Below are 24,309 nucleotides of genomic sequence, written 5' to 3' on the forward strand. Positions count from 1 at the left end.
AATGATAGAACAGAGAGGGCGGGACTTCAGTGTGTAGCGCGGCGGTCAAGGAAGCTTAGCTTGTGTGTTTATGCGAAACAAATTCTTATGTTTTTATTACAAATAATATTATTTCACTGATGTGGAATAAACATTTGCAGCCCGGACAGCTTAAGCTCGAATACTAACGTGAGTAAAATATCTTAGACACGAATATGTGACCGTGATGGCGGGTGTACCGTGCAGTTGTGCTTGTTTACTGCCTTCAGTTTTAAATATAGCTAACGTTAATAATAATAATAATAAAAATCTGCTAAATAAACAAGTTATGAGTGCAATAAACTTTAAATATTCATATATAAGCATGTATTTCATCTGTTTGCTGTTGCTTTTGGGATTGGATCATGTATGTTACATTTTTTCAAACAGAAAGATATAGCAACATAATCGTAAATGCAAGATGTTAACATAATATTGAATATTTTAGACGTAAATATTTATTTGTAGAACTAGAAGATAAACCAAATATCATTCATACCTTTCCTAAGCTCAATTAGACTTTATTTATTTAACTGTCTGTTAATAAACGGTTAAACATTTTGTATGCTTTGGTCCACAGACTTAAGGTTGGTCTCTTATTAAAGCAGACACTTGGCAGATTATTGTAGAAGTGAAAAAAGTTATTAAGATTCTATAACAAAAAAGTAATGGAAGTTTATGAAAATATAAAATGTAATCATTTAAATATTTATATTTTATATAAAATATATATTTTACAAAACATGTTTTACTCTAAAACTGCTAGAAAATCAAATCCAAAATTCAGAACAAGTTATGTTCCAAATTTGAGGTTGATATATAAAAAAAAAAAGATCTTTCATTGAGATTTTGTTTGGGCGTTTTGGGACCATCAAATCCCAGTAGTAACAATTTTGTATGCAGTAGACGTCACAATCAGAAGAATTAAGGGTCAGTATGGCAGTATTTGATCTCAATTCAACCTAAAAAACACATAAAACTCATGCTACAAGATCCCTGGACTTGCGTTATAGTTCACAGTGCATCAAAAAAGGACAATCTATAGTTTTGTCTATATATTCAAAACACTTTCAGACCTTTTTTCCCCCAAAAATACAATGCATTTTATCTTTTGAACACTCTCCATGAATATGAATAAAGATTTTTCATGATTTCATATATGCATCACTATTTCAAATGCACTCTCTGACTCTGACGAGTGCTCTTCTTGCATATTAATAAATTACAGTTGCTCTGTAAAATATAAAAAAAAATCAGTCACCAAATATCAAAACTACAGTCTTTAAACTTTCCAATGATATATAGTTTGTCAGGATTACTTTAGGTTCAGGCTAAGATATTACTGTCGATACTGTGCATATCATGAGTTCATGACGTAGAAGTTTTTGTTTTGCACAGGTCTCTTATTGATCTCACGCTCTTGCTGAGATGTCTGGTTGCCAAGGCAACAGCGGCAGCATCACTGGGATGCTGAGTGCGCTCTGCGACTGCAGCCTTTCGGGGTTGTCATGGAAACGGCGCGCTCTGGGCGCAGCATCACGGGAGTCTGCGCGTCGTTCCCTGCGCAGGCGTGCGTACGGGGCGCTTCTCGCCGGACTCTTCCAGGACGGCTCACCCAAACCGCCGCCGAGCGCCCTGGCAAACACACCCGCCCATAATAAAATTCTGATGATCTCGTTCGACCTGCGCGTGTCTGGACACAATGAGGAGGCGGAGAGGCTGGAGGAGCTCCTGGGTCAGCTACGGGACGGGGCGGACTCTTCGGGACTCTCCGAACTTGACTCGGTCTTGGAGCTCCTTGTGCAGCTGGCCGGATCCGTGGCTCCGCCCCCTCAGTCTTTCAGTCACGACTATATGCGCCGGGAGCGTCCCGTGGAGCGCAGAGCACCATTGGGCGGGTACCTGAGTCGGGACATGCAGCGGCTGGAGGAGAGGGCGTGGTCTTTGATCTGTGGTGAGGAATGGGGTGTTTTTGGGGGCATCTGTAGGACCCTGAGCATCATGGATGCTCCACCGGGCACTGGGCTGCTCGGATTGGGACGCAGACAGGATAGCGAGGAGAGGTTTGAAAGAGAGACCCGCCTGTCGCTGTTTGGTGCCCTACAGCACTCCAGAACTGCAGATATGGACGTCCGACTGGACCTGCCGCCCGTTCCAAGCAACGCAGACCTCACTGGACTCAGTATACGGGTCAAGATACTCAATTAGTATCAATACTAGCATTTTCTCCTAAAAACGGTCCGCACTGGTAGCTTATATGCTCTTATATCTGCAGGTTCCTGTGTGTCTGGATCAGTCTGATGATGAAGGCTTCCAGTCCTCCTCTAATCTGACTCCAGATTCCCAATCCGAGACGAGTCCCAGCCCTGAGATCGACGTGTGGGAGGCCCTGCGGACATTCGTGCCCGGAAGACGACGCTGTTGGGAGAACATCGGCTGGTAAGAGAGATTCGAGGAGGCTAGAATATAAATATCTGCTGTGACTGACAGTGGTTTGATTTGATAATGATTTCTTTGCATTAAAGCACTTACACTGAATTGACCAAAGTTTGATTCAGAATTATTTTCAAAAATACATTATCGATCAAAATTTCATAAACACTTTGAATCAATGTATGCATGTCAAAAACCTGGTCTAAATGCTCATTCTTACATGTTTGAGATTAGTTTTGTACATAATATAGTTTCCTAAAACTGAAACTATTATAAAAATTTCACTTGCAGTGAAATAAATATTACAATAAAATAAAAATATAAATGAAAATGTAAAATCCAGTTAGATGCCAAGGTAATATTTCTTAATTTAATTTAATTTAACTTAATGTTAAAATGATTAAAACTGAAAGAGAAATTAATAAAAACTATATATATATATAACAATTTAAAACAAATGCACAACAAAATTAGTAAAATTCTAACTTAAGCTAAAATAGAAATGTCAAATCTAAAAATAAAAACAGTTTCAATATATTAATAACTATAATAGTATCTCAGTGATACGAAATAACACAGGTGCCCAAATTGCTTCACAAAACAAATATTTACATTTTCAGTTTATTTAATGTTATTTTTTATAAAATTGTCAAAAGGTTTGTTTTGGATAATAATTCAATTAAGAATAATAATAAATTATATAAAAAAATATTTTGTAATAATGAATACCTTGTATTCTAATTATCATAATCTATTAAAGGGATAGTTCACCCAGAAAGGTCAGTTCTGTCATCATTTCCTCATCCTAACGTTGTTAGACGTGACTGACTCTCTGCTGTGCGACACACAAGAAAAGTTACATTTTGTAGAATGCTGGTAATCACAATTTCCAGTTGGTTCCCATTGACTTCCATTATATTTTTTGATCATACAATTGGAAGCAACACTGTTTTGCTTACCAACATTCTTCATAATATACATATTTTTTTGCGTTTCTCAAGAGAAAAGAAAGTCATGCAGGATTAGAACCAAATGAGAGTGAGTAAATTATGACAGAAATTTCAGTTTTGGGTATATTATCCCTTTAAAAAATGCCAAATCAATGCATTAAATACCCTTTGCCAACTGGTTTCAGAGAGCTAGTTTGAAGACGGTCCACATTTGTCATCCTCTCTCTCCTTCAGCCCGCCGGGTCAGAAGGAGCCTCCGTACCTGACGGAGGCTGGCAGAGAGGCGTTTGATCAGCTGTACCGACTGTGGGAGGGAGAAATGAGGAACATCCTGTCCACACAGACACCATCACCGCTCCTGCCGCTGCCGCTGGACTGTCAGAGTCAGCTGGTCAAAGACGTGCTCAACGTGCTGATCGGGGTCTCCTCTGTCACCTTCCCACTCAACGAGGTAGCAGAATCAAATATACAACAACAAAAAAACACATTTGTGATGCATAACGGTATTTTATTATTAGGAAATCAAACAAGAAGGCCTTATTTAGTGACTTGCTTTATTCTTCTCTCAAGGCTAGTGTGCAGTTTGATGTGCGTCCGGATATATGTGTGTCCGGGACGTCCCCTGAGAGTGTGTCTCGTCTGCTGGGTGAGCTGGCGCAGTACGGCACACACTACCTGCGTCTGAGCCGCTTCTCCCTGAGCAGCACGAGTCAGAAGGGACTCGTCTTCCAGGTGATGCATGCTTTACTTTAGGACTGATCTAGGAACAGTATTTCCCATCCTGTATATTTTTGTCTTATAACAACATGTTACACAGATGCCTGTGTGTGTGTGTGTGTGTGTGTGTGTGTGTGTTAGGCCTTCACAGGTGGGCTGCGCCGTTACCTGCACTACTACAGAGCGTGTGTGCTGAGCACGCCAGCCTCTCTCAGTCTCCTGACTATCGCTTGTCATTTCCGCAAGCTGGGCCGTCAGCTCAGGTAAAACACAGTTACATGTAGTCCTGACAGCTGTGGTTTTGGATTGGCCATATGATGGAAGACAGGCACTTTGCTTTGTGTTTTTTAATAAAAGGGTCTAAACATTCAAATATTAACAATGCAAAACTCCTGCCCTATTCCACTGAGGACATTTTTGAAAAGTTTCAAAGATGTCAAAGTCATGATTTTCACACTAGCTTCAGACCAGTGTGTGTGGTGTGTGTGTGTGTGTGTGTGTGTGAAATGTATCATTTCATATATATATATATATATATATATATATATATATATATATATATATATATATATATATATATATATATATAGAATATATTATACATTTCTATAATTTAAATTATGTAACTCAAGTCATGTATTAAACTTTTAAAATCTAAATATTTTATACTTAAATTATAAATGTAAATATGAAATGCATATTTGATGTTTTTTATTTGATAAATTTTTGTATATATATATATATATATATATATATATATATGTATATATATATAATATAAACACAATATATATATATATAATATATAAACACAAAATATGAATATACACAAAATTAAATATATAAAAAAATGCAAAATTGAAATAAATTATATATGTGTATATATATATATATATATATATTTACATATGATATATAACACATGATATATAAATAAAATTGTATATTTAAATTAGGTACTATATTTTTAAAATGGAATGTTTCAAATTATCATTGTAATAATGATATAATAGAAATAATAATTTCTTAAAATATAAAAAAATGTATAATTTATGTTTGTAGATACGTTTATATATTTAATAATGTGTGTGTGTGTGTGTGTGTGTGTGTGTGTATATAGAGAGAGAGAGAGAGAGAGAGAGAGAGAGTCACACACAATATATAACTATATAAATACAAAAGTATAGATTTAAAATAAATATTATTTTATATAAATATTATTTAAAAAATGTAATTGTATAATTTTTTTTGTTGGGGCAAGTTGAAAAAAAAATCTTGTTGATGTTGTTGATGAGCCCTGGATGTTATTATTGTCAGATTCAAGAGAACTAACATAAATAGATGATGTAGTCTTTTCAGCAGCTCTTAATCATGGTCTTGTGTGTGTGTGTGTGTGTGTGTGTGTGTGTGTGTGTGTGTGTTGATCAGGTATCTGTCAGAGCTGTGTTGTGTGGATGGAATCGGAGGCGTGGGACGAGCAACGTTCCCCGTGGTAAGAAACACACACACACTCTTGTCACACACTTCTGTCGGAGACATCAGCTTTGAAGAGATTGGAGACATTGTTTCCAGCTCAGACGTGCTGCAGGTGTGTGTTATCGTCAGTGTGTTGTGTGTGTTCAGGGTGTAAAGCTGCTGTCGTGTCTGTATAATGAAGCTCAGAGTAACTGCAGTAATGAGAATCATCCGGTGCTGCTGTCGCTGCTGAAGAGCAGCTGTGAGCCCTACACACGGTGAGAAACTCATCTCCTACCTTCGCTTTTTATTTCTCCATCTATTATTCAACTCAGGAAGGTCACTTCAGAGCAGAGTGGGTTTTGACACCCTATATTTTCTGAGTGATTGAGACCATGAAATAAATGTTAGTGAGATACTGTAGTGTCTGAGTGGCATTTAAATGCACAACACAGATTGTCTGCTATTATTTACTCGCCTTCATGTTGTCAGCAAACCCGTGTGCTGTTATCTGTCTTGTGTGACGTGAATGGATGGAGAATCGTGATGTATAGAAGACATATCTGTCATGTACCAAGAACAAAATTGATAATCTCGCCTCTCGTTTAGAGAAATTACTTTTATTATTTTAATAATTAATTCATTTTAGCCTTCCTGTAGCTCAAAAAGTAGAGCATGTCGCTAACAATGCCGAGCTCATGGGTTTGATTCTAGAATAACGTAGCTTTCTATAATAACAGTGTTTGTCTGATAGCTAACTGTGTGTGTGTGTGTGTGTGTGTGTGTGTGTGTGTGTGTGTGTGTGTGTGTGTGTGTGTTTGTGTGTGTGTGTTTGTGTTTGTGTGTGTGTGTAGGTTTGTTTCAGACTGGGTGTACAGTGGCGTCTTTCGTGACGTATATAAAGAGTTTATGATCGAGGTCAATGAGGATTATTTGACCTACAGAGGTGAGCTTCTCAGTCTCATGCTTTAATTCTGTTAAATGATAACTCCATCTGATTTCTGCTGCATTATTATGGATGTCTTGTATTATCTTGATCGTGTGCTGTTAATCAATATGACATTCATGCTAAAGCCCTTTAAAAATGAATGCATCTGTTTCCTCAGATAAGAACTTCTGGACGCAGGGCTATACTCTGATTTCGTGTGATGCAGAGGACTGTGTGCCGGTGTTCCTCAAACACATCGCCAATGACGTCTACGTCTGCGGGAAAACTATCAACCTGCTGAAAATCTGCTGCCCACAGGTGCTCCTCCAACAATTTATATTTAGTCATTTAGCAGATGCTTTTATCCAAAGCAACTTAAAAATGAGGACAATGGAAGCGAACAAAAACAACAGAAGAGCAATGATATATAAGTGCTATAACAAGTCTCAGGTTAAACGCAAAACTTGTAGCAAGGGCTTTTAAATAATATAATAAAAAGAAAACATAATAGAAAAAAAATAGCACAAGCTGGTGTTAGAGGTCTTTTTTTATAATTGTATAATAAATGAAAAGAAAATATAATACAAAAAGATTTTATATATATATATATATATATATATATATATATATATATATATATATATATATATATATATATATATATATATATATATATATAATATATTTATTTTTAATAGTATAGAATAGGGCTGCAAGATGCGTTGTTTAAGCATTGATATCGCAATGTACGAATCCATGATAGTCACATCGCAGGAAGTGCATTCATTAACAGTATGGGCCAGAGAGAGCACGCGAGAGAGAGAGAGCGCAAGAGAGAGAGAGCGAGTGCAAGAGAGAGAGAGAGCAAGAGAGAGAGAGAGCGAGCGCGAGAGAGAGAGAGCGCGAGCACAGGAGAGAGAGCGCAAGAGAGAGAGAGCGAGTGCAAGAGAGAGAGAGAGCAAGAGAGAGAGAGAGCGAGCGCGAGAGAGAGAGAGCGCGAGCACAGGAGAGAGAGCGCAAGAGAGAGAGCGCAAGAGAGAGAGAGAGAGAGAGCGCAAGAGAGAGAGCGCAATAGAGAGAGAGAGCGCGAGAGCGAGCGCGTGAGAGAGAGAGAGCGCGAGAGCGAGAGAGAGAGAGCGCGAGAGAAAGAGAGAGCGAGCGAGCGTGCACCGGCAGCACGCTTAACGTCTTCAAACAACACGAGCGCTGTCTTGCTCTCTCTCTCCCTTGCGCATATTAATCAATTGAGACGATGGTTTCGATGTTTAAATCATTTAAAATGAGAATGTAAATGTGTTCACCCTATTTTTGTTTGTAAGAAAAAATTTGATTAGATTTCACATCGCAATATATATCGCAGAAAAATAAAAGATCGCAATGTAATTTTTTCCCAATATCGTGCAGCTCTAGTGTAGAATAGTGAGTGCTAAAGTGAGAGGGTCAAATAAAGATGGAAGAATGCTTTAGAATGCTTCATATACACTGCTGCTCAAAAGCTTTAGGTCTGTAAGATTTCTTTATATTTAAAGCAGCTTTCGTCTCATATGCTCATCAAGGCTGCATTTATCTAAAGAAAAATTCAATAAAAACTGTAATATAGTGCATCATTATTATTACATTTTAAAAGACCTGTTTTCTATTTTTATATATTTTAAAATGCAATTTATTCTTGTGATCGAAACTGAATTTTCAGCATCGTTACTCCAGTCTTCAGAGTCACATGATCTAATATAATCTAATATACTGATCAGATGTTAAAGAAACTTTTATCTTCATCAGTGTTGAAAACAGTTGGATATTTTAGTGGAAACTGTAATACACTATCCAGGATTCTTTGATTAATTGAAAAGCAGTACAGCTTTATAACATTATAAATGTCTTTACTGTCACTTCTGATCAATTTAATGTGTCCTTGCTGAAAGTAAATTTTTAAAATAAAGATACATTTTGCTGGGTATAATTACAACAATTGATTCCCGTCCGTCTCCATCTGTTCATTAAACAGCACTACATCTTCTGGTCGGATGTGCCAGTGCCCAGGATCGCTGTGACGTTTTCCCTGCAGGAAGTAGAGGAGATTGAGAGAGACTGTGCGGTGTATCGCGGACGGATGCAGACCATCGCTAGGCACAGCGCCATCAGCAGGGAGGAGAAGGTACTGCACCGGTCATCATGCTGATTGAATCATTTGTAGAGATGTTTTTGGAAATGTTGTAAACTATTGATGTTTTTTTTTTTTAGAATAGCTCATCCAGTATGAATTCAGAGCCACTAATGGTGGAGAGTCGAGCGATAGCTGGTTCATTTACCCAGTTTGATCAGGGCACTCTGACCTGGGATGAAATCTGCTTTATTGTTTTGTGTCTTCTTTCTTCTACAACTTGTGTTTTGTCAGGCTATGCGGACTGAACAGGCCCGACAGGAGCTCATTAACCAGGTCAGAGTGACAGCGGCCAAGACCCTGGAGAGAATCAGAGGTCAGAAATCTGTGCCTTCAAAACCCACACACACACACACACACGCGCGCCTGATGCTGTTAGCAGCTTCTGTTCGGCTACAATTAGTCTTGATAGTTCTCTGTCCCAAATAGCACCCTTCTAAATTATAAAATGAGAAATGTGACATTCTGTGGGCCTGCAGGTTCACGTTGAGTGAGCCATTTGGGAGTGAAACACATTGATTAGCCGTTCATATAGACAGGAACATCTGAAATATCTAACAGGGTTTTTATTGTTCTCTGTTGAAATATTAAATGAAATAAAACATTAACGCCCGGTTTCACAGACGAGGCTTAAGCCTAGTCCCAAACTAAAATGTAAGTCTGCACTTACTGATCTTAAAATATATCAGTGCCTTTGTCTTGTCTCAAGGTGCACACCAGAAATGTTTTCTAAGGCATGTTTATGAAAAATAACGTAAATGTCCTAGTTCAACTATGGCCTTATCCTGGCTTAGTTTAAGCCCTGTCTGTGTAACCAGGCCTAAATGTATTTTATTTCATGTAGTTGCCAAGGGATTTTTTACATTTGTAACTAAAACTAAATATACTGAAACCTAATAACAACTATATAGAAACGCTAGACAAAAAATAAAAATGATTACAAAAACACAATAAAATGACTACATTTATTAAAAATGACTAAAATACAAGTACTAAAATAAATAAAACTAATATGTAATAAAAAAAACTATACATAGTTTTGAAAAACAAATATAAATTTCAGAATGATCAAATTGCTTGAATTTCTTATGCACATTTAGATTAAGTACTAACTTAAATAATCTTAAAGTAAAACTCTATAGACATACTGAAAACAAATGACAAAAAATACATTAAAATTGCTTAAAGTACTGAAAAAAACTGAAACGTAATAAACTATATAGAGATTTTTTTTTAGGAAAAAAGGAAATGAAAAATATATTAAATGGCTTAGGTAATTTTTCGTTCTTGTTTAATTTAGTTGAAATACTAAAATAACACAAACTAACACTGAAATGTGTAGTAAACAGTGTTTTTATGTACGGAGGACACGCAGCTGTTCTCCTCGCAGAGGTCAAGTATTAATTATCAGGACGAATAAACGAGAGAGAATTCCTCCCCACTGAGACAGATGAATGGGGCTTCCAGCTGACACCCCACTGTTCTCGCTCTCGCCCCCTGCAGGTCACCAGGTGTCGCAGCGTCTGGCAGAGGAGGCCCAGAAGAGAGAGCGGTTTGAAGAGCTGAAGCAGCAGCTGGAGCTCGACCAGGAGGTGAGGAGCATATTAATAACCCTTCAGGAAAACCATCTTCAGCGGCTCTAACTTGTGTGGATGTGGTTTCAGTGGCGTAGTACTGTGAGACGGAAGCAGCAGGAAGACGATTTCAGCTACGCTCGAGAGCTCAGAGACCGAGAGCAGAGGCTGCAGGCCCTCGAGGAGCAGCTGGAGCGCCGGGCACGGTGGGCGGCATACACTAACCATCAGAAAAAAGAGTGATTGAAGCTGAGGCTGTAGGGCAGTGCAGCAGTGAACGCCCACAGGAAGTTTATTTCCCGTTCATGCATTTGAGCAATTTATTCAGTAAAGCATTCTGAGCCGTGAACCAAAACAAGCAGTTCTAAGATGAATCTTAACATTAAAATATTGTATTTAAACCAATGAAGTATTTAAAAAAAGACAAAGGTACAAGATTGTAGTAAGTAAGTAAATGAACTGCTCATCCTAGAGCACATTGCAAATAAACAACTTGATTGCATATCTCACTTTAAAATTGTTGGTATTACACCTAAAATTAGGCAAATAAAGACTTTTTTTTTATGTCGTGGAAATTGCACTGAGTTTTAGCTTCATATTCTGTTGTATCGCCCTCAGATCTCATGGTAGGTCTGTCTTGAAAAGTTCATATTATAAATAAAAATCTGTTTCACTGTGAAGAGAATGAATAGGATTTTTTGCACTGTTACACTTTATAAAAGGACTCAAATATCCAGAGAGATCAAAGCCATTTATTAAATGCTGTATTTTCTGTGTTCAGGATGGATCTGATCACTCAGTACAGTCAGTTATCAGAAGCTGCTGCGAGACGAGAGCTCAAAGCCATGTGGAAGGTGCAGAGGATGAAACTCGACGAGCGCAGAGTGAACTTCCTGCAGCAAGAACAACAGAATGTACAGGTCTGATATCATGCTTCAGAGATTTTTTTGTTTTGTTATATTTATATTTATAGATGTTATTTTTTTATTTATATTTTTTGCTTTTTATAGATTTTTAGTGCCCATTTAGTATCTTTCTTTGCTATTGTATTAGTGATTTTTAATTTTTACTATTTTGAAGTGATGGATAAGGGGAAGTCTTTAGCTCTGAGGTGCTATGATTTATGTTCAGGCTCTTCTGGAGAAGTTTCCTGTAGGTCAGGAGGGCCCCCCTCCAGAAATATCCCAAATGCTACAATCCGCACAACTACACTCTGAGGTCTGTGTGCTGTTCTTTAAATATACTCATCTATAACATAATAAATTCAACCTACTCCAATTCTGTTTTAATTGTTTTCATTTCACCTCAGCTCTCTGAGCAGCAGAATCCTCTCACAGAATCATTTGCTCCTCCCTGCTCTCCTGCCATTGGTGATAATCAAGCTCATAATTCAGAGGAAATTGACGTAGCTGACTTCCTCCCGAAGCCTCCATACGTCACTGATATTGGTGCCATGACCCAGGCCCTCCACAACATTGGATCCAACCTCCTGCAATCCCCTCAGAAACCCCACCCAGAGCAGCCACACCCATTGACCTCCCACATATGCATTGGTGAAAACGTTTCAGAATCCCTGGAGTCTGTCCCTGTTCCTAATATATATGCACAGGCATCCAAATCCAGCTTCCTATGGGGTCAGTTCACTCCAGAGGTGCCAGCAGGTCAGCCGAAGGCTAGTGTTCATGGACACCCTTCACAGAGCTCTGTGCAGCTGGGAGGCTCGTCTGCCTCAGGGCAGATCAAGGGCCCAATCCGCTCTGAGTCAAACACCCCTGCACAAACCACTCAGGAGCGAACATGTGAGGCAGAGAGCGATAGCCAGTGTACAGAAAAACAACCGACTGGAGATGAGACAGGAACAGAGCCTTCGGCGGCCAGCACAGGTTCAGAGCCAAAGCAAGCCACCCAAGAGCCAACAGAGGAAGCCAAGTCCTGTGAGAGTGTCAGCCAGCCCTCTCACTGTTCTCAGCCAGAGCAAGAACAATCTGTGTATCTTCTCAGAGGCTTCCATGAGTCAGAGTCCGATTCTGAAATGAGAAATAACAGCCGTGATCCTGATCCAACACTGATCTCATCTTTACCCTCGTCTGATGTCTCTGGTCACGCCTCTGATGCCCATATTAGAGTTGGCGAGCATGTTTCAGTGGTAACCCCTCCTCTTCCCACACCTAACATCCATGGCCACGCATCTGATGCCCATATAAGGGTTGGGGAGTATGTTTCAGAGGTAACCCCTCCTCTTTTCACACCTAACATCCATGGCCACGCCTCTGATGCCCATATAAGGGTTGGCGAGTATATTTCAGAGGTAACCACTCCTCTTCCCACACCTAACATCCATGGCCACGCCTCTGATGCCCATATAAGGGCTGGGGAGTATGTTTCAGAGGTAACCAGTCCTCTTCCCACACCTAACATCCATGGCCAGGCCTCTGATGCCCTTATAAGGATTGGCGAACATGTTTCTAAGGTTATCACTCCTATTCCCACACCTAACATCCATGGTCACGCATCTGATGCCCATATAGGTGTTGGTGAACATGTTTCTGAGGTGACCAATCCTCTTTCGACACCTAACATCCATGGCCACGCCTCTGACGCCCATATAAGGGTTGGTAAACATGTTTCCGAAGTGACCAATCCCGTTCACATCGCTAATATTCATGGCCACACCTCTGATGCCCATATAAGGGTTGGTGAACATGTTTCCGAAATGACTAATCCCATCCACACTGCTAATATTCATGGCCACGCCTCTGACGCCCATATAAGGGTTGGTGAACATGTTTCCGAAATGACTAATCCCATCCACACTGCTAATATTCATGGCCACGCCTCTGACGCCCATATAAGGGTTGGTGAAAATGTTTCCGAAGTGACTAATCCTGTTCACACCGCTAATATTCATGGCCACGCCTCTGATGCCCATATAAGGGTTGGTGAACATGTTTCCGAAGTGACCAATCCCGTTCACACCGCTAATATTCATGGCCACGCCTCTGACGCCCATATAAAGGTGGGTGAACATGTTTCAGAAGTGACCAATCCCGTCCACACTGCTAATATTCATGGCCATGCCTCTGACGCCCATATAAGGGTTGGTGAACATGTTTCAGAAGTGACCAATCCCATCCACACCGCTAATATTCATGGCCACGCCTCTGACGCCCATATAAAGGTGGGTGAACATGTTTCAGAAGTGACCAATCCCATCCACACTGCTAATATTCATGGCCATGCCTCTGACGCCCATATAAGGGTTGGTGAACATGTTTCAGAAGTGACTAATCCACTCCACACTGCTAATATTCATGGCCATGCCTCTGACGCCCATATAAAGGTGGGTGGATTTATGTCAGATGTTGCCTCCTCTCAGCCACGTTGGAGCAAATATGGTCATTCCTCTGACAGCACCCTTAAAGTGGGTTGTGCGATGCCCGATGCTGCCCCATTATACACTCCTCAATCTGGCAGCTCTTTCGGTCATGCATCTGACTCCACATTGACAGTCGGGTGTGTTGTCTCAGGCGTACATCCTCAACCGTCTCCATTACCTGGCAGTGCGTATGGACATTCCTCACAGTCCACCTTGGGTATCGGGTGTGTGGTTCGTGGGACCACTCGACCCAGTTCTCTTTACAGCGGTGGCTACGGGCATTCGTCAGACTCTGCTCTAGGTATGGGCTGCATGGTTGGCGGGGTGGTGCCAGGGAGTTTGTACGGTGGCAGACCACCATTCAATGCTGACCGAACATCAGAAGATGCAGAGAATCCAGCCAACCCAGACATCCAGGGTGAGACTGCTGCTGCAAATAAAAAAAAATACTTAACAGCAGGTGCTACGGAATAAATATTTAGCATCTTCAACTGCTTTTAAAAACCTTTAGAATTTAAGAATAACTTTGCAAACAAAAAAAAAACTATAGAAAGTGTTAAAAATTATAAGTTATTGACAAAAAAAACATGAAGGTATATTTTTAGCCTATTAACCTGTAGTACCTCTCTTTAAAAAAATTGTTTGTGTGTGTTTATTTATTTATATATATATATATATATATATATATATATATATATATATATATATTAGGTCACTTGATTAGGGATGTTAATTTCTGTTATTTTTCCTAACCGATGCTCGTTAACCGATTATTAACCCGTGAACCGACAAGATTATTTTGAATTAGAATTGAAATATATATTAAATCAAATAAATATTAAATTAAACAGAACATAAGGACTTACATGGTCTTCATATCACATATATATATATATATATGTGTGTGTGTGTGTGTGTGTGTGTAACAAATTAATAAAACTAATAAATAGGCCTATACTAGAAATATATTTTTACAAAATAAATTAAAAAAATTGTTTTAGCCTAAATGTATTCATTTTGGCTTGTCGTTTATATTGCTATAACTTCTTAAAGGCTTATTTTTTTTATTATTCTTTTTTTAAATAGTGTTTAATGAAAGGTAATGTGATGCGACCTTAAATAGCCTGTGTTTAAAGTTTATTATAATGTTTGTAAACATTTCAAGTCGGCATTAGGCATATTTCTGAATGAAATAATAAAATGCAATTTATTATACGCGACTTATATAATACGATTTTTTTAAAATATGTGTAGCAAATATATTAATATTTTTTTATTTTTTTGATAAATTAATGAAAATAAAAAAATGAATGACTTTTTAAACTGTTTAACTGATTCTATTAATTAAATGAATAAAATGAACATCCCTACTTTTGATGTCTGTTGGTCAAACACAAAGTGAATCCACTGTGGTTAATGGTTTCCTATCGTTTGTGTTTGTAATGTTGTAAAGCAGCGCCCCCTAGAGAGCTGTTCTCCCTGGATCAGGGACTGTCTGCCTGGGCTCTGGGACTGGGATTGTCCCCTAAAGAGAGTCCAGAGGATCGTTATCTTCTCAGCCTAGCCTCACAGTACCAAGTGGAGCAGTACCAGGACTCGTACGGCCTGATGAGTGAGTACTGGACCGTCTGCCTCCATCATGAACCACTAGAGCTTTCTTTCTTAGTCAGAAACTGAGAGGTTAGTGTTGTCGTTCCTGCTCTAGCTTCGGCTCCGGACTCCGAGCTGCTGCTGCAGGTGACACGGGGTCCGAACGGTCTTCCTATAGATCCGTCTCTGCACAGGGCCACTGACATCTCTGCTGTTCAGCTCAATGAGATGATGCCACTTCCTGTTCTCATGAAACACTCAGTTACAACACCACTGATTACACAGTATGTACATTTATTTTCTGATTTACCACATTCTGTATTTGAACTATGCAAATTTGCTTTTCAAATCTCAGCATTTCATATAAAGCATCCAACTAAATTTAATAAACACTTTATTTTATATATTTTAATTTATACCTTTGGGATGAAGGAGTCCTAGTTTGTTCAGTGCAAAACAAACAGAATGAATTTGTACAGTAAGATTCAAGGACAAATGATTTTTATGAGCCAGTTCTTTGAATTTGTGAGGCAAGTTATTGGTCTGAATCAGGGTTATTGTATTTAACTTAAAGTGAAACTAAGATTAAAACCATTTTTGTTACTTAAAATAAATGTGAACTTATAATATTGAAACAGCTTATTTCAGGTAGTTTCAAAGAGAGTATTTCTCTTTTTCATTTAGTTTAACAATGTACTAAAGTTGAAATACAAATGTAAAGAAAATATTATATAGACATTTAAAATAGTAAAAAAATAAAAAAACTATAAAATTTACTAAAACTTTTACTAAAAGTTTTATATACTATTTATATCTATCTTTATATCTATATTTCTATGTTCAAATCTGTACTTAAATATATAGTATTAATTTAATATATTTTTTAAGCTCTGTTATTAATGTATTCATTAAAAGGGGGGAAAAATCATATATTTTTTTTTTATTATTATTATTATTATTAAAAAAAAAAATCAAATAAAAAAAATTTAAATGAAAAAAAAATAGATATAATTGACCAATAAATAAAAAAATAAATGTAATGTTTAAAAAAAAATAGTTACATTGATAATTTGGGTCATAATGTACTCAGGGCTGTTTACATTGCAGCTGAAATGTGTTTTTTTTTTTTTATTCAAATCGAAATCCAAATTGAATTGTGAAATCAGTTCCTAATGCCTCAGACCTAATGTAAACTGTAAACAAAAGAGAAATCCCTTAATAAAAATAAAAAAACAAGAACAAATACATTTGAATCTCTTTCTCTCTCTCTCTCTCTCTCTCTCTCTCTCTCTCTCTCTCTGTCTCTCTCTCTCTCTCTCTCTCTCTCTCTCTCTCTCTCTCTCTCAGTGTGTCTATGGTAAACAAGGCCGTGGTGGATTATTTCTTCGTGGAGTTGGGTGTGGAGAAGCACTTTGAGACACTCAGGCATTTTCTGTTAATGGAGGATGGAGAGTTTGCCCTCTCTCTCAGCGATCAGCTCTTTGAGAAGGTCTGAACAGTTTTTCTACAAAACCTGATTAAAAATGACACATTAAACATTAGAAAGATAACCTGATGCCTCTTTCTGAACTAACTTTGCAGCATAATGAGGTCATGTGATGTATGTATAAAGATACTACTGCAATGCTTATGGTCGTGTGTTGTGTGTTCAGCTGGGCAGTGGTCAGACGCCCGGTGAGCTGCTGACCCCGCTGGTGTTGAACTCCATTCTCAACAAGGCCTTACAGTACAGCGTTCACGGCGACAGCGAGCTGGCGGCTCACTTCACATTCGCTCTGCGATACCTCCCGGAGATCTTCCATCCTCACGCACCAGACTCGCTGAACTGTCTGGAGCTCCGCTACAAGGTCAAGAGATGCCCACTGTGTTCATTTCTTCAGATCCTGATGTGATATTCTCGTCATCTCTCTCTCGTTCTGTCTGTAGGTGGACTGGCCGGTGAATATCGTCATCACAGACAGCTGTCTGAACAAATACAACAGACTCTTCTCCTTCCTGCTGCAGCTCAAACACATGGTGTGGTCCCTCCGAGACGTCTGGTTTCACCTCAAGAGGACGGGTGAGATGTCGCTCTTTTTTTCTGCCTCGCATTACACACTCAGTAAAACTATGAAAATCTCCGCACAAAGAAATGTTCGTTTTGTGTCCAATTCAGTCTTTAGTCTCATTTGCTGGTCATGAAAATACAGGTTCTGGTCGTATAATTAGAATATCATCATCGATTTATTTCACTAATTCCATTCAAAAAGTGAAACTTGTATTATATTCATTCATTACACACAGACTCTTTTAATTTTGATGATTATAACTGACAACTAAGGATAATCCTAAATTCAGTATCTCAGAAAATTAGAATATTGTGAAAAGGTTCAATATTGAAGACACCTGGTGTCACACTCTAATCAGTTAATTAACTCAAAACACCTGCAAAGGTCTTTAAATGGTCTCTCAGTCTGGTTCTGTGGGCTACACAATCATGGGGAAGACTGCTGACTTGACAGTTGTCCGAAAGACGACCATTGACACCTTGCACAAGGAGGGAAAGACACATAAAAAAGGGTTTTAAATCTGTCATAATGGTTTCATACAGATCAACATAGGCTTTAAGGCTTGTTCCAAACAGGAGGCAGCAGAGTTATAAATATTAAATATATATATATAATTTGTTTAGGAAAGTTGAAAGAAAATTTAAGGTTCCCTTCATGGGTAACACAATACCAGAATGCATTGCGATGAGCAAGTGGGAAGACTGCATTTGAAACCAAGTTGGTGGGAAGATTTTAATGAATTGTGGAGTTTAAGTATGTTTTCACTAACATTTTTATTAACATTACATTTATATATTTGGGGGGAAAATAAAATAAATAATAAAAAGCTTTAAAATAATATAGAAAAATAGTACTATATATAAAATAACTTGTACATCCAAAATAAATCACAAAAAAAAGAAAATACCTTAATTCAAAAATGACAATTAAAATTTTTGTATTTGTGCCTGGTTCAAATTAATTGTAAATGACACTGCCCTGGTTCTTGAACCGTTTTATATGGACGTGTCCTCCTCGTGTGTCTCAGCGCTGGTGAAAGGTGCCGGTCGCTCCGCTCAGTTTCATCAGCTGCAGCTCTACAGACACGAGATGCAGCACTTTGTGAAGGTGATCCAGGGCTACATCGCTAACCAGATCCTTCAGGTGTCCTGGAGCGAGTTCACACACAAACTGAGCAGCGCCAACGACCTGGACGCCATCCACCGCACACACGCCGAATACCTCAACAGAGCCATCTTCAGGTGAGGACACACTCATGACACATTCACTGTTCGTTTACAGATATCTGCAGCAGGAGATGAAGCTGGGATGGTTTTTTTTTTACTCTCTCAGAGGTTTGCTGACGGAGAAAGCTGCCCCGGTCATGAACATCATCCACAGCATCTTTAGTCTGATCCTGAAGTTTCGCGGCCAGCTGATCGCGCAGCCGTGGGAGCTCCAGCAGGGGGAGCCGGTGCATCCCAGTTTCATTGCCATGCAGCAGTCCTACAACACCTTCAAATACTACTCCCGCTTCCTGTTCAAAGGTGAGCTGCTCCTGACCCCAATGATCAGATTTCTGTGACTGAACGATAAGATAAGAGCGTCACACACCTGCCCGTCCAGATACTGACAGATGTGTGCCTATATAGTCACCACAACCTGATATCAACTATATACAGCAATATTTATACATATAATACATATAAATATAATAATACATATAATAATATTATACATTTTTCCTTTTTTTGTTGTTGTTGTACCAAGTAGATTTAAAAAGCAAAGGAAAATCTTTGAAAGCTCTATAGAAAAGAAAAAGTATTAAAATATATATTTTTATTTCTATTAAAATATTTATAGAAACATTTTCGTAACATTAAAAAATATATTTATATTTTATATATATATTTATATTACACACACACACACACACACACACATATTAGAGCTGTCAAATGATTAATCGCATCCAAAATAAAAGTTTTTTGTTTACATAATACATCATGTAATTAATATACACACATAAATTATGTATTACATATAATGCATATATAATTACAAACACAGGCATGTATATATTTAAGAAAATATGTTTTTTATATATTTAATATATAATATAAAATATAAGAATATAAATGTATATACATGTAAATAATTTCTAAATATATACTGTATGTGTATATTTATATACACATAATAAATAGGCAGTTAACATACATATTATGTAAACAACAACTTTTATTTTAAATGCAATTAATAGCGTTAATATATGCTTTATATATCGTTTATACATAGATAAACACATACACACTAAACATTTTTTTAACAGAACTTTTCTTAACATCAAAAATATGTTTTATATTTACTGATCGGTTTCTTTTACGGTTCCGTGAAAAAAAAAAGAAACTGTCAAAACTAATTTATTAGCATTTATTTTATTTATTAGCATGATCTGCAATTAATTCCTGGAAAATATACATGTCTATAACTGTAAATTCATACCCTTTTTCTTGAAAAGCCTGGCAATCTGTGCAGAACATTACAACAGATTTATCATGTTCAGCCCATCCACACTATTGAGCATCTCCTTTATAATTCAGACTTGTAAAATCAATTGGCATCTTTTTTTGTGGAGAATTAAACCACCAACCACATGACACTCTCTCTTTATTACTGCTGTCATATGCTCAATAAAAGGAGCCGCTGTGAAACTAACCAGATGGTGCGGTCTTTGAAAACCTGGCTAAATAAATACTGCATGGTTGCCAACAAAGTCATCACAAATGCAGCTTGTTCAGAGATTCATGCACGCCAAATGTAGCATCAGGATGCTCAGACCTGTAATGAAACGGCTCTAAAGGATCTATATCCTACTCCTCTGTAGTATTTGATCTGTTCTTGAACTCTTTTATTAATGTCAGTCAAGAGTTCTTGTATACAGCAACTTAATTTAACATCATCACTATGCAACAAGTCTGTAAATTTGATCAGTCATATTTTAAGAGTAGTTCAAATTAATGTTTATAAAGAGGCTGTTTTACAGTTTGAAAATCATTAAAATATATATATATATATTAGCATTAAAAAATAAATGTTGAATGACTGTATTTATGCTTGTATTTTCTGCAGTGGTGACCAAACTGGTGGATAAAGGTTATCAGCCCCATCTGGAGGACTTCCTGTTGCGGATCAACCTCAATAACTACTACAAAGACTCTTGAGTGACCTCTGACCTGCTGCTTTAGTGTCGTGTCAGTGTGTCTATAACCAAAGCCATCGACCACGATTGCTCGTAGCTGTTTTTCAGTGACAAACTCAAATCTGTTTTGCTCTGTAGTGATGCAGTGCAGTGTTTCCTGTCGTGATGTGTGCACAGACGCTTTTCTCCACGCAGGCTAGGAGATGTGTAAAATAAACTATTTAATTTTCAGATTTTGTTCTCAGGACTCATAAAGGAAGTTAGAAATGGTCACAAAGTAAACAAGATTTGTAAACAACTTTCAGGCACTTGGATTTCAACAGTTAAAACAACTGCAGATCCGTTCTGATAAAGAAACAAACTCATCTACATTTTGGATGTCCTGAAGGTGAACACATTTTCAGCAAATGTTCATTTCTTGGAAAACTATCCCTTAACATTTGTTTATACATTTGAAATTTTACCAAAAACGCCACAAAAGTATTTTCTGAAGCAGTATTAGCATTCATGAATGCATATTTTAAAACTGCATCCTAAATCATTGCTAGTATGCAAATTGGTTTTCACACAGGCTTTGCAAGATGTTATTATAAACAGCATCACAATGAAAGTGTCATGGCAGCTTGATGCTTATGAAAATCAGCATTTAACATTTCAGAGGCAACAGGAAGAAAGAAAGTGCAAATGTTCAGGTTTCATGGAGGTGATAACGAAGTGTGAGTTTTCTAAACCTTTCCTGTATCATAATCAACAGCATAAATTATCCTTTAAAAAGCTAAAACATCTGACATTAGGAAACAATTTTAAACTCTAATGAAGTGTAAATGACAATCACATTGCTAACTGAATCAATAAGACTTGCCTTAAAGTGACAGTACACCCAAAAAATGAACAACTTTTCCACACAATGAAACTGAAACAGTAATTTACTCTGTTGAACTGTGGACAGCACTCAAGCTCTATATTCAGAGTCATGCAGTACTCTTGACTGAGCATCTGTCATTCGCTGAGGAAACGGTAGAAAGGTTAATTTTTGGGTGAATTATTCCTTGAACTTGTAAAACCATGTCTAATGTGTTCAAACTGAAAGGTTACAAAAAAGACTTGATCCTTCATCAGAAGCATCTAAAATTAGGTAAGTGGTAAACGAATGAGCTTGTTCACTCGATCACCTGTTGTTTTTCCTTCAGTAGTCTGTCTGGAGCTGCGAGGAGTGAGTGTGTGTGTGTTGTTTTCAGATCAGGCCTCTGAGTCCAGCTCGTCTGGTCCGGCATCGACTTCAGGAGCTGAGCCAGAGCTTCAGGGTCCTGACCAAGAGTTGACGTTCAAGTCATGAAAATCACAAGGGGAAAATAAAATAATATTACATATTATTATACTAATTTATTCTTAATTTTTAATATAAATATATTAAAAATGTATTCTAAACATTTAAAACTTAAAAATTGTACATGTATAATATTTGTATTATTTAGTATAGTATGGCTAGTTATATGTTTGAATATTAATACATGTAATAAGATTACACTAATTTAATATTTTTGTTGATTTAAAGACTTTTATTACCTATTATAAAATGCACATTAAAACATTTAATATCCTCGTATCAATGTTTTTTTTTCCAAATCAATGGTATTTTAAAAGAATACCATGGTAAATGTCCTGTTAATGTTTGTTCAGTATTTGTTTTAACCGTGATATTTTATGTAAATATATAAGGACCTATCAAATGAATTAATGTTATCCAAAAGATATGTTTGTGTGTGATGAGCAGTCCCAGAGGAATTAACGTTGGCGTGGAAACCAATGTAGAACATCTGTAGGTCCTCATTATGGGCTGATCGGTCACACCTGCTCCCCATCAGCGTACACAGATTTAAGCTGCACTGAAACGAGCCACTTGTACGGAATGCGACGCTGAGGTAAGCGTATGTATGTATGTATGTATGTATGTATGTATGTATGTATGTATGTATGTATGTATGTATGTATGTATGTATGTATGTATGTATGTATGTATGTATGTATGTATGTATGTATGATACCCCAGACTCAAGACCATATCTGATTGGTCAAGGCAACATTTGAGGGGTGGCCGACAAGGAAGTTTAAATACATTGGACCCCATGAACTTCTGCTTTTAGTCTAGCATTGCTTGTGCTATCAGTCATGCTATTAGTCATGCCTGCTCTTAGCTTGTAGCATCTAGCCATGCGGTTAGTCATTGTTCTTTGAGCGCGGTTCCAGCGTGCCTGCCTGCTGCTACTATGCCACAATGCGAAGGAACACAACCTAGTCTCGTCAAACTTTATTTCTTTTCTTTTCCGTTTGAGAGTTTCGTGTTCTGAGTTAAGTTTTGTAACGTCGAGTCTCCGACGCCTGACCTCAGGTGCCCGTTCAACTTCAACCAGTGCACATGACTCTGCACCTTCAGCCAATGCCCAAGCACGGGCTTCCCAAGACGTCACTTCAGCCACTACTGAACTTCCAGCCAATCAGCGACACCGGGATACCCCTTTCAACGGGAGTCCCTTTCACAGCAAACGAAGGCAACGTATTCCCAGATATTTGTTGTGCTGGTGTATCTCATATAATTTTAACCCCATTGAGGAACTCAATGCGAGTGCTAATTACGTGATTGATGGTTGTTCATGTCTATGCAATTTAAGTTTTGCTGTAAACTTGGGATTCCATATTTCCATTCTCTTAAACTCACCTTTCCCTAACTTTCGACCTTCCTGCAACTTGTGGGAATGTGTGTGTGCGTGTGTTTATGTGTTAGATTAGTTTATATGTCTTAGATTTATCTAATAAAGCCTTATTCATATTGAAAAGAGAAGTATCTTGTGTTTTGTGCTTACAAGTTAATGTCTTAAACTGCCGATCTTGTTACTGCGCTAATTGATAGTGTTTTCACTATAGTTTGGATATTAGTATCCAGCGCAGATTTGATGTTAAACGGCTCGTTCACTGAACCGCAGGCGCGTCTCCGTGAACCGCCGTGAAACAGTGATTCTGTTCAAATTCCCTTTAAAATCTTAAATGATTCCCTTTGAGCTAAATTGACCTGTTTCCGTTACATATATATATAGATATATATAGATAGATATATATATACGAATGTATAGTACATAAAATAATTCAATCATTAAACATCATCTAATAATATATATATATATATATACTGTGTGTGTGTACTTATGTAAAATAAAAAAGCAGTACTTTTCTTTGCTAGTGATTTATTTACTTCCCCATTGTGTGGAGTTGAAACAGGCTCGTCTCACCATGTGTGTCTGAATCATCATCATCTTCCTCCATCTTCCTCACCAAAGGGGTTTGTGCGTCTGACAGAAAACAAATGTCAAACTGGATTGGTGTTCCCGGGACGATCAGATCCTCAGGCTCGAGGGGTTTCTGAGGCTCTCTGGAGGACACACCGCCTGGTGTCACTCTATGGAGGAGAAAAACAGTGGATTTTAAACAGTGGCTCAGAAAGATCTATTAAAACTTTTGAATAAACTATAGTGTTCCTGTGGCTCAGTGGTAGAGCATTGCATTGGCAGCACAAAAGGTCATGGGTTCAATTCCCTGGGAACACATATACTGATAATATCAAAAATATATATATGTATAGCCTGAATGCACTGTAAGTTGCTTTGGATAAAAGCGTCAGCTAAATGCATATCATATCAAATCAGAAATGCATGAATGTTTAATCATCATGAAATATTAGTACCAGTCGGTTTTAGGAGAACCCTCTGCTCGCTTCTCAAAGCTGGTGATGGGCGTCACAGCCTGCAGAGCCGTCTGATGCAACCTGAAGACACACACACACACACTTCAACTGACAGATACATGGATTCACTCAGTGCTCACAT

At 37.8% G+C, this 24,309-nt stretch overlaps 1 protein-coding gene and 1 long non-coding RNA gene across 10 annotated transcripts in view; one reads left to right on the forward strand and one right to left on the reverse strand.

The window, feature by feature from the left end:
- Positions 1-20,662, forward strand: tubgcp6 (tubulin, gamma complex associated protein 6). 9 transcript variants are annotated; one of them, XM_052543649.1, is made up of 28 exons: positions 23-168; positions 1,417-2,208; positions 2,294-2,457; positions 3,636-3,852; positions 3,972-4,133; positions 4,260-4,381; positions 5,547-5,610; positions 5,742-5,851; positions 6,428-6,519; positions 6,680-6,819; positions 8,507-8,656; positions 8,897-8,978; positions 10,166-10,254; positions 10,327-10,442; positions 11,018-11,156; positions 11,368-11,454; positions 11,546-13,009; positions 13,253-13,333; positions 13,415-13,495; positions 13,577-14,030; positions 15,066-15,224; positions 15,318-15,486; positions 16,550-16,691; positions 16,855-17,049; positions 17,129-17,261; positions 18,278-18,491; positions 18,583-18,776; positions 20,362-20,662. In XM_052543649.1, the coding sequence occupies exons 2-28, from the start codon at positions 1,447-1,449 to the stop codon at positions 20,451-20,453; spliced, it is 5,874 nt and encodes a 1,957-aa protein (XP_052399609.1). In that variant the 5' UTR covers positions 23-168; positions 1,417-1,446; the 3' UTR covers positions 20,454-20,662. The 9 variants fall into 9 exon arrangements, with proteins under 9 accessions (XP_052399602.1, XP_052399609.1, XP_052399606.1 ...); XM_052543646.1 differs by having other exon boundaries at positions 11,546-13,333; XM_052543644.1 differs by having other exon boundaries at positions 11,546-13,495.
- The window catches only part of LOC127946861 (uncharacterized), a 9,612-nt gene continuing 4,951 nt past the window's right edge, over positions 19,649-24,309 (reverse strand). Inside the window, exons 7-9 of the long non-coding RNA XR_008151184.1 lie at positions 24,168-24,248; positions 23,716-23,882; positions 19,649-21,738 (exon numbers count right to left, since the gene is read on the reverse strand). This is a non-coding gene — a long non-coding RNA (uncharacterized LOC127946861). The remainder of the gene's footprint in view (positions 21,739-23,715; positions 23,883-24,167; positions 24,249-24,309) is intronic.

Source organism: Carassius gibelio, chromosome A25 (assembly GCF_023724105.1).
Source record: "Carassius gibelio isolate Cgi1373 ecotype wild population from Czech Republic chromosome A25, carGib1.2-hapl.c, whole genome shotgun sequence".
In the NCBI taxonomy this organism is placed as follows: domain Eukaryota; kingdom Metazoa; phylum Chordata; class Actinopteri; order Cypriniformes; family Cyprinidae; genus Carassius; species Carassius gibelio.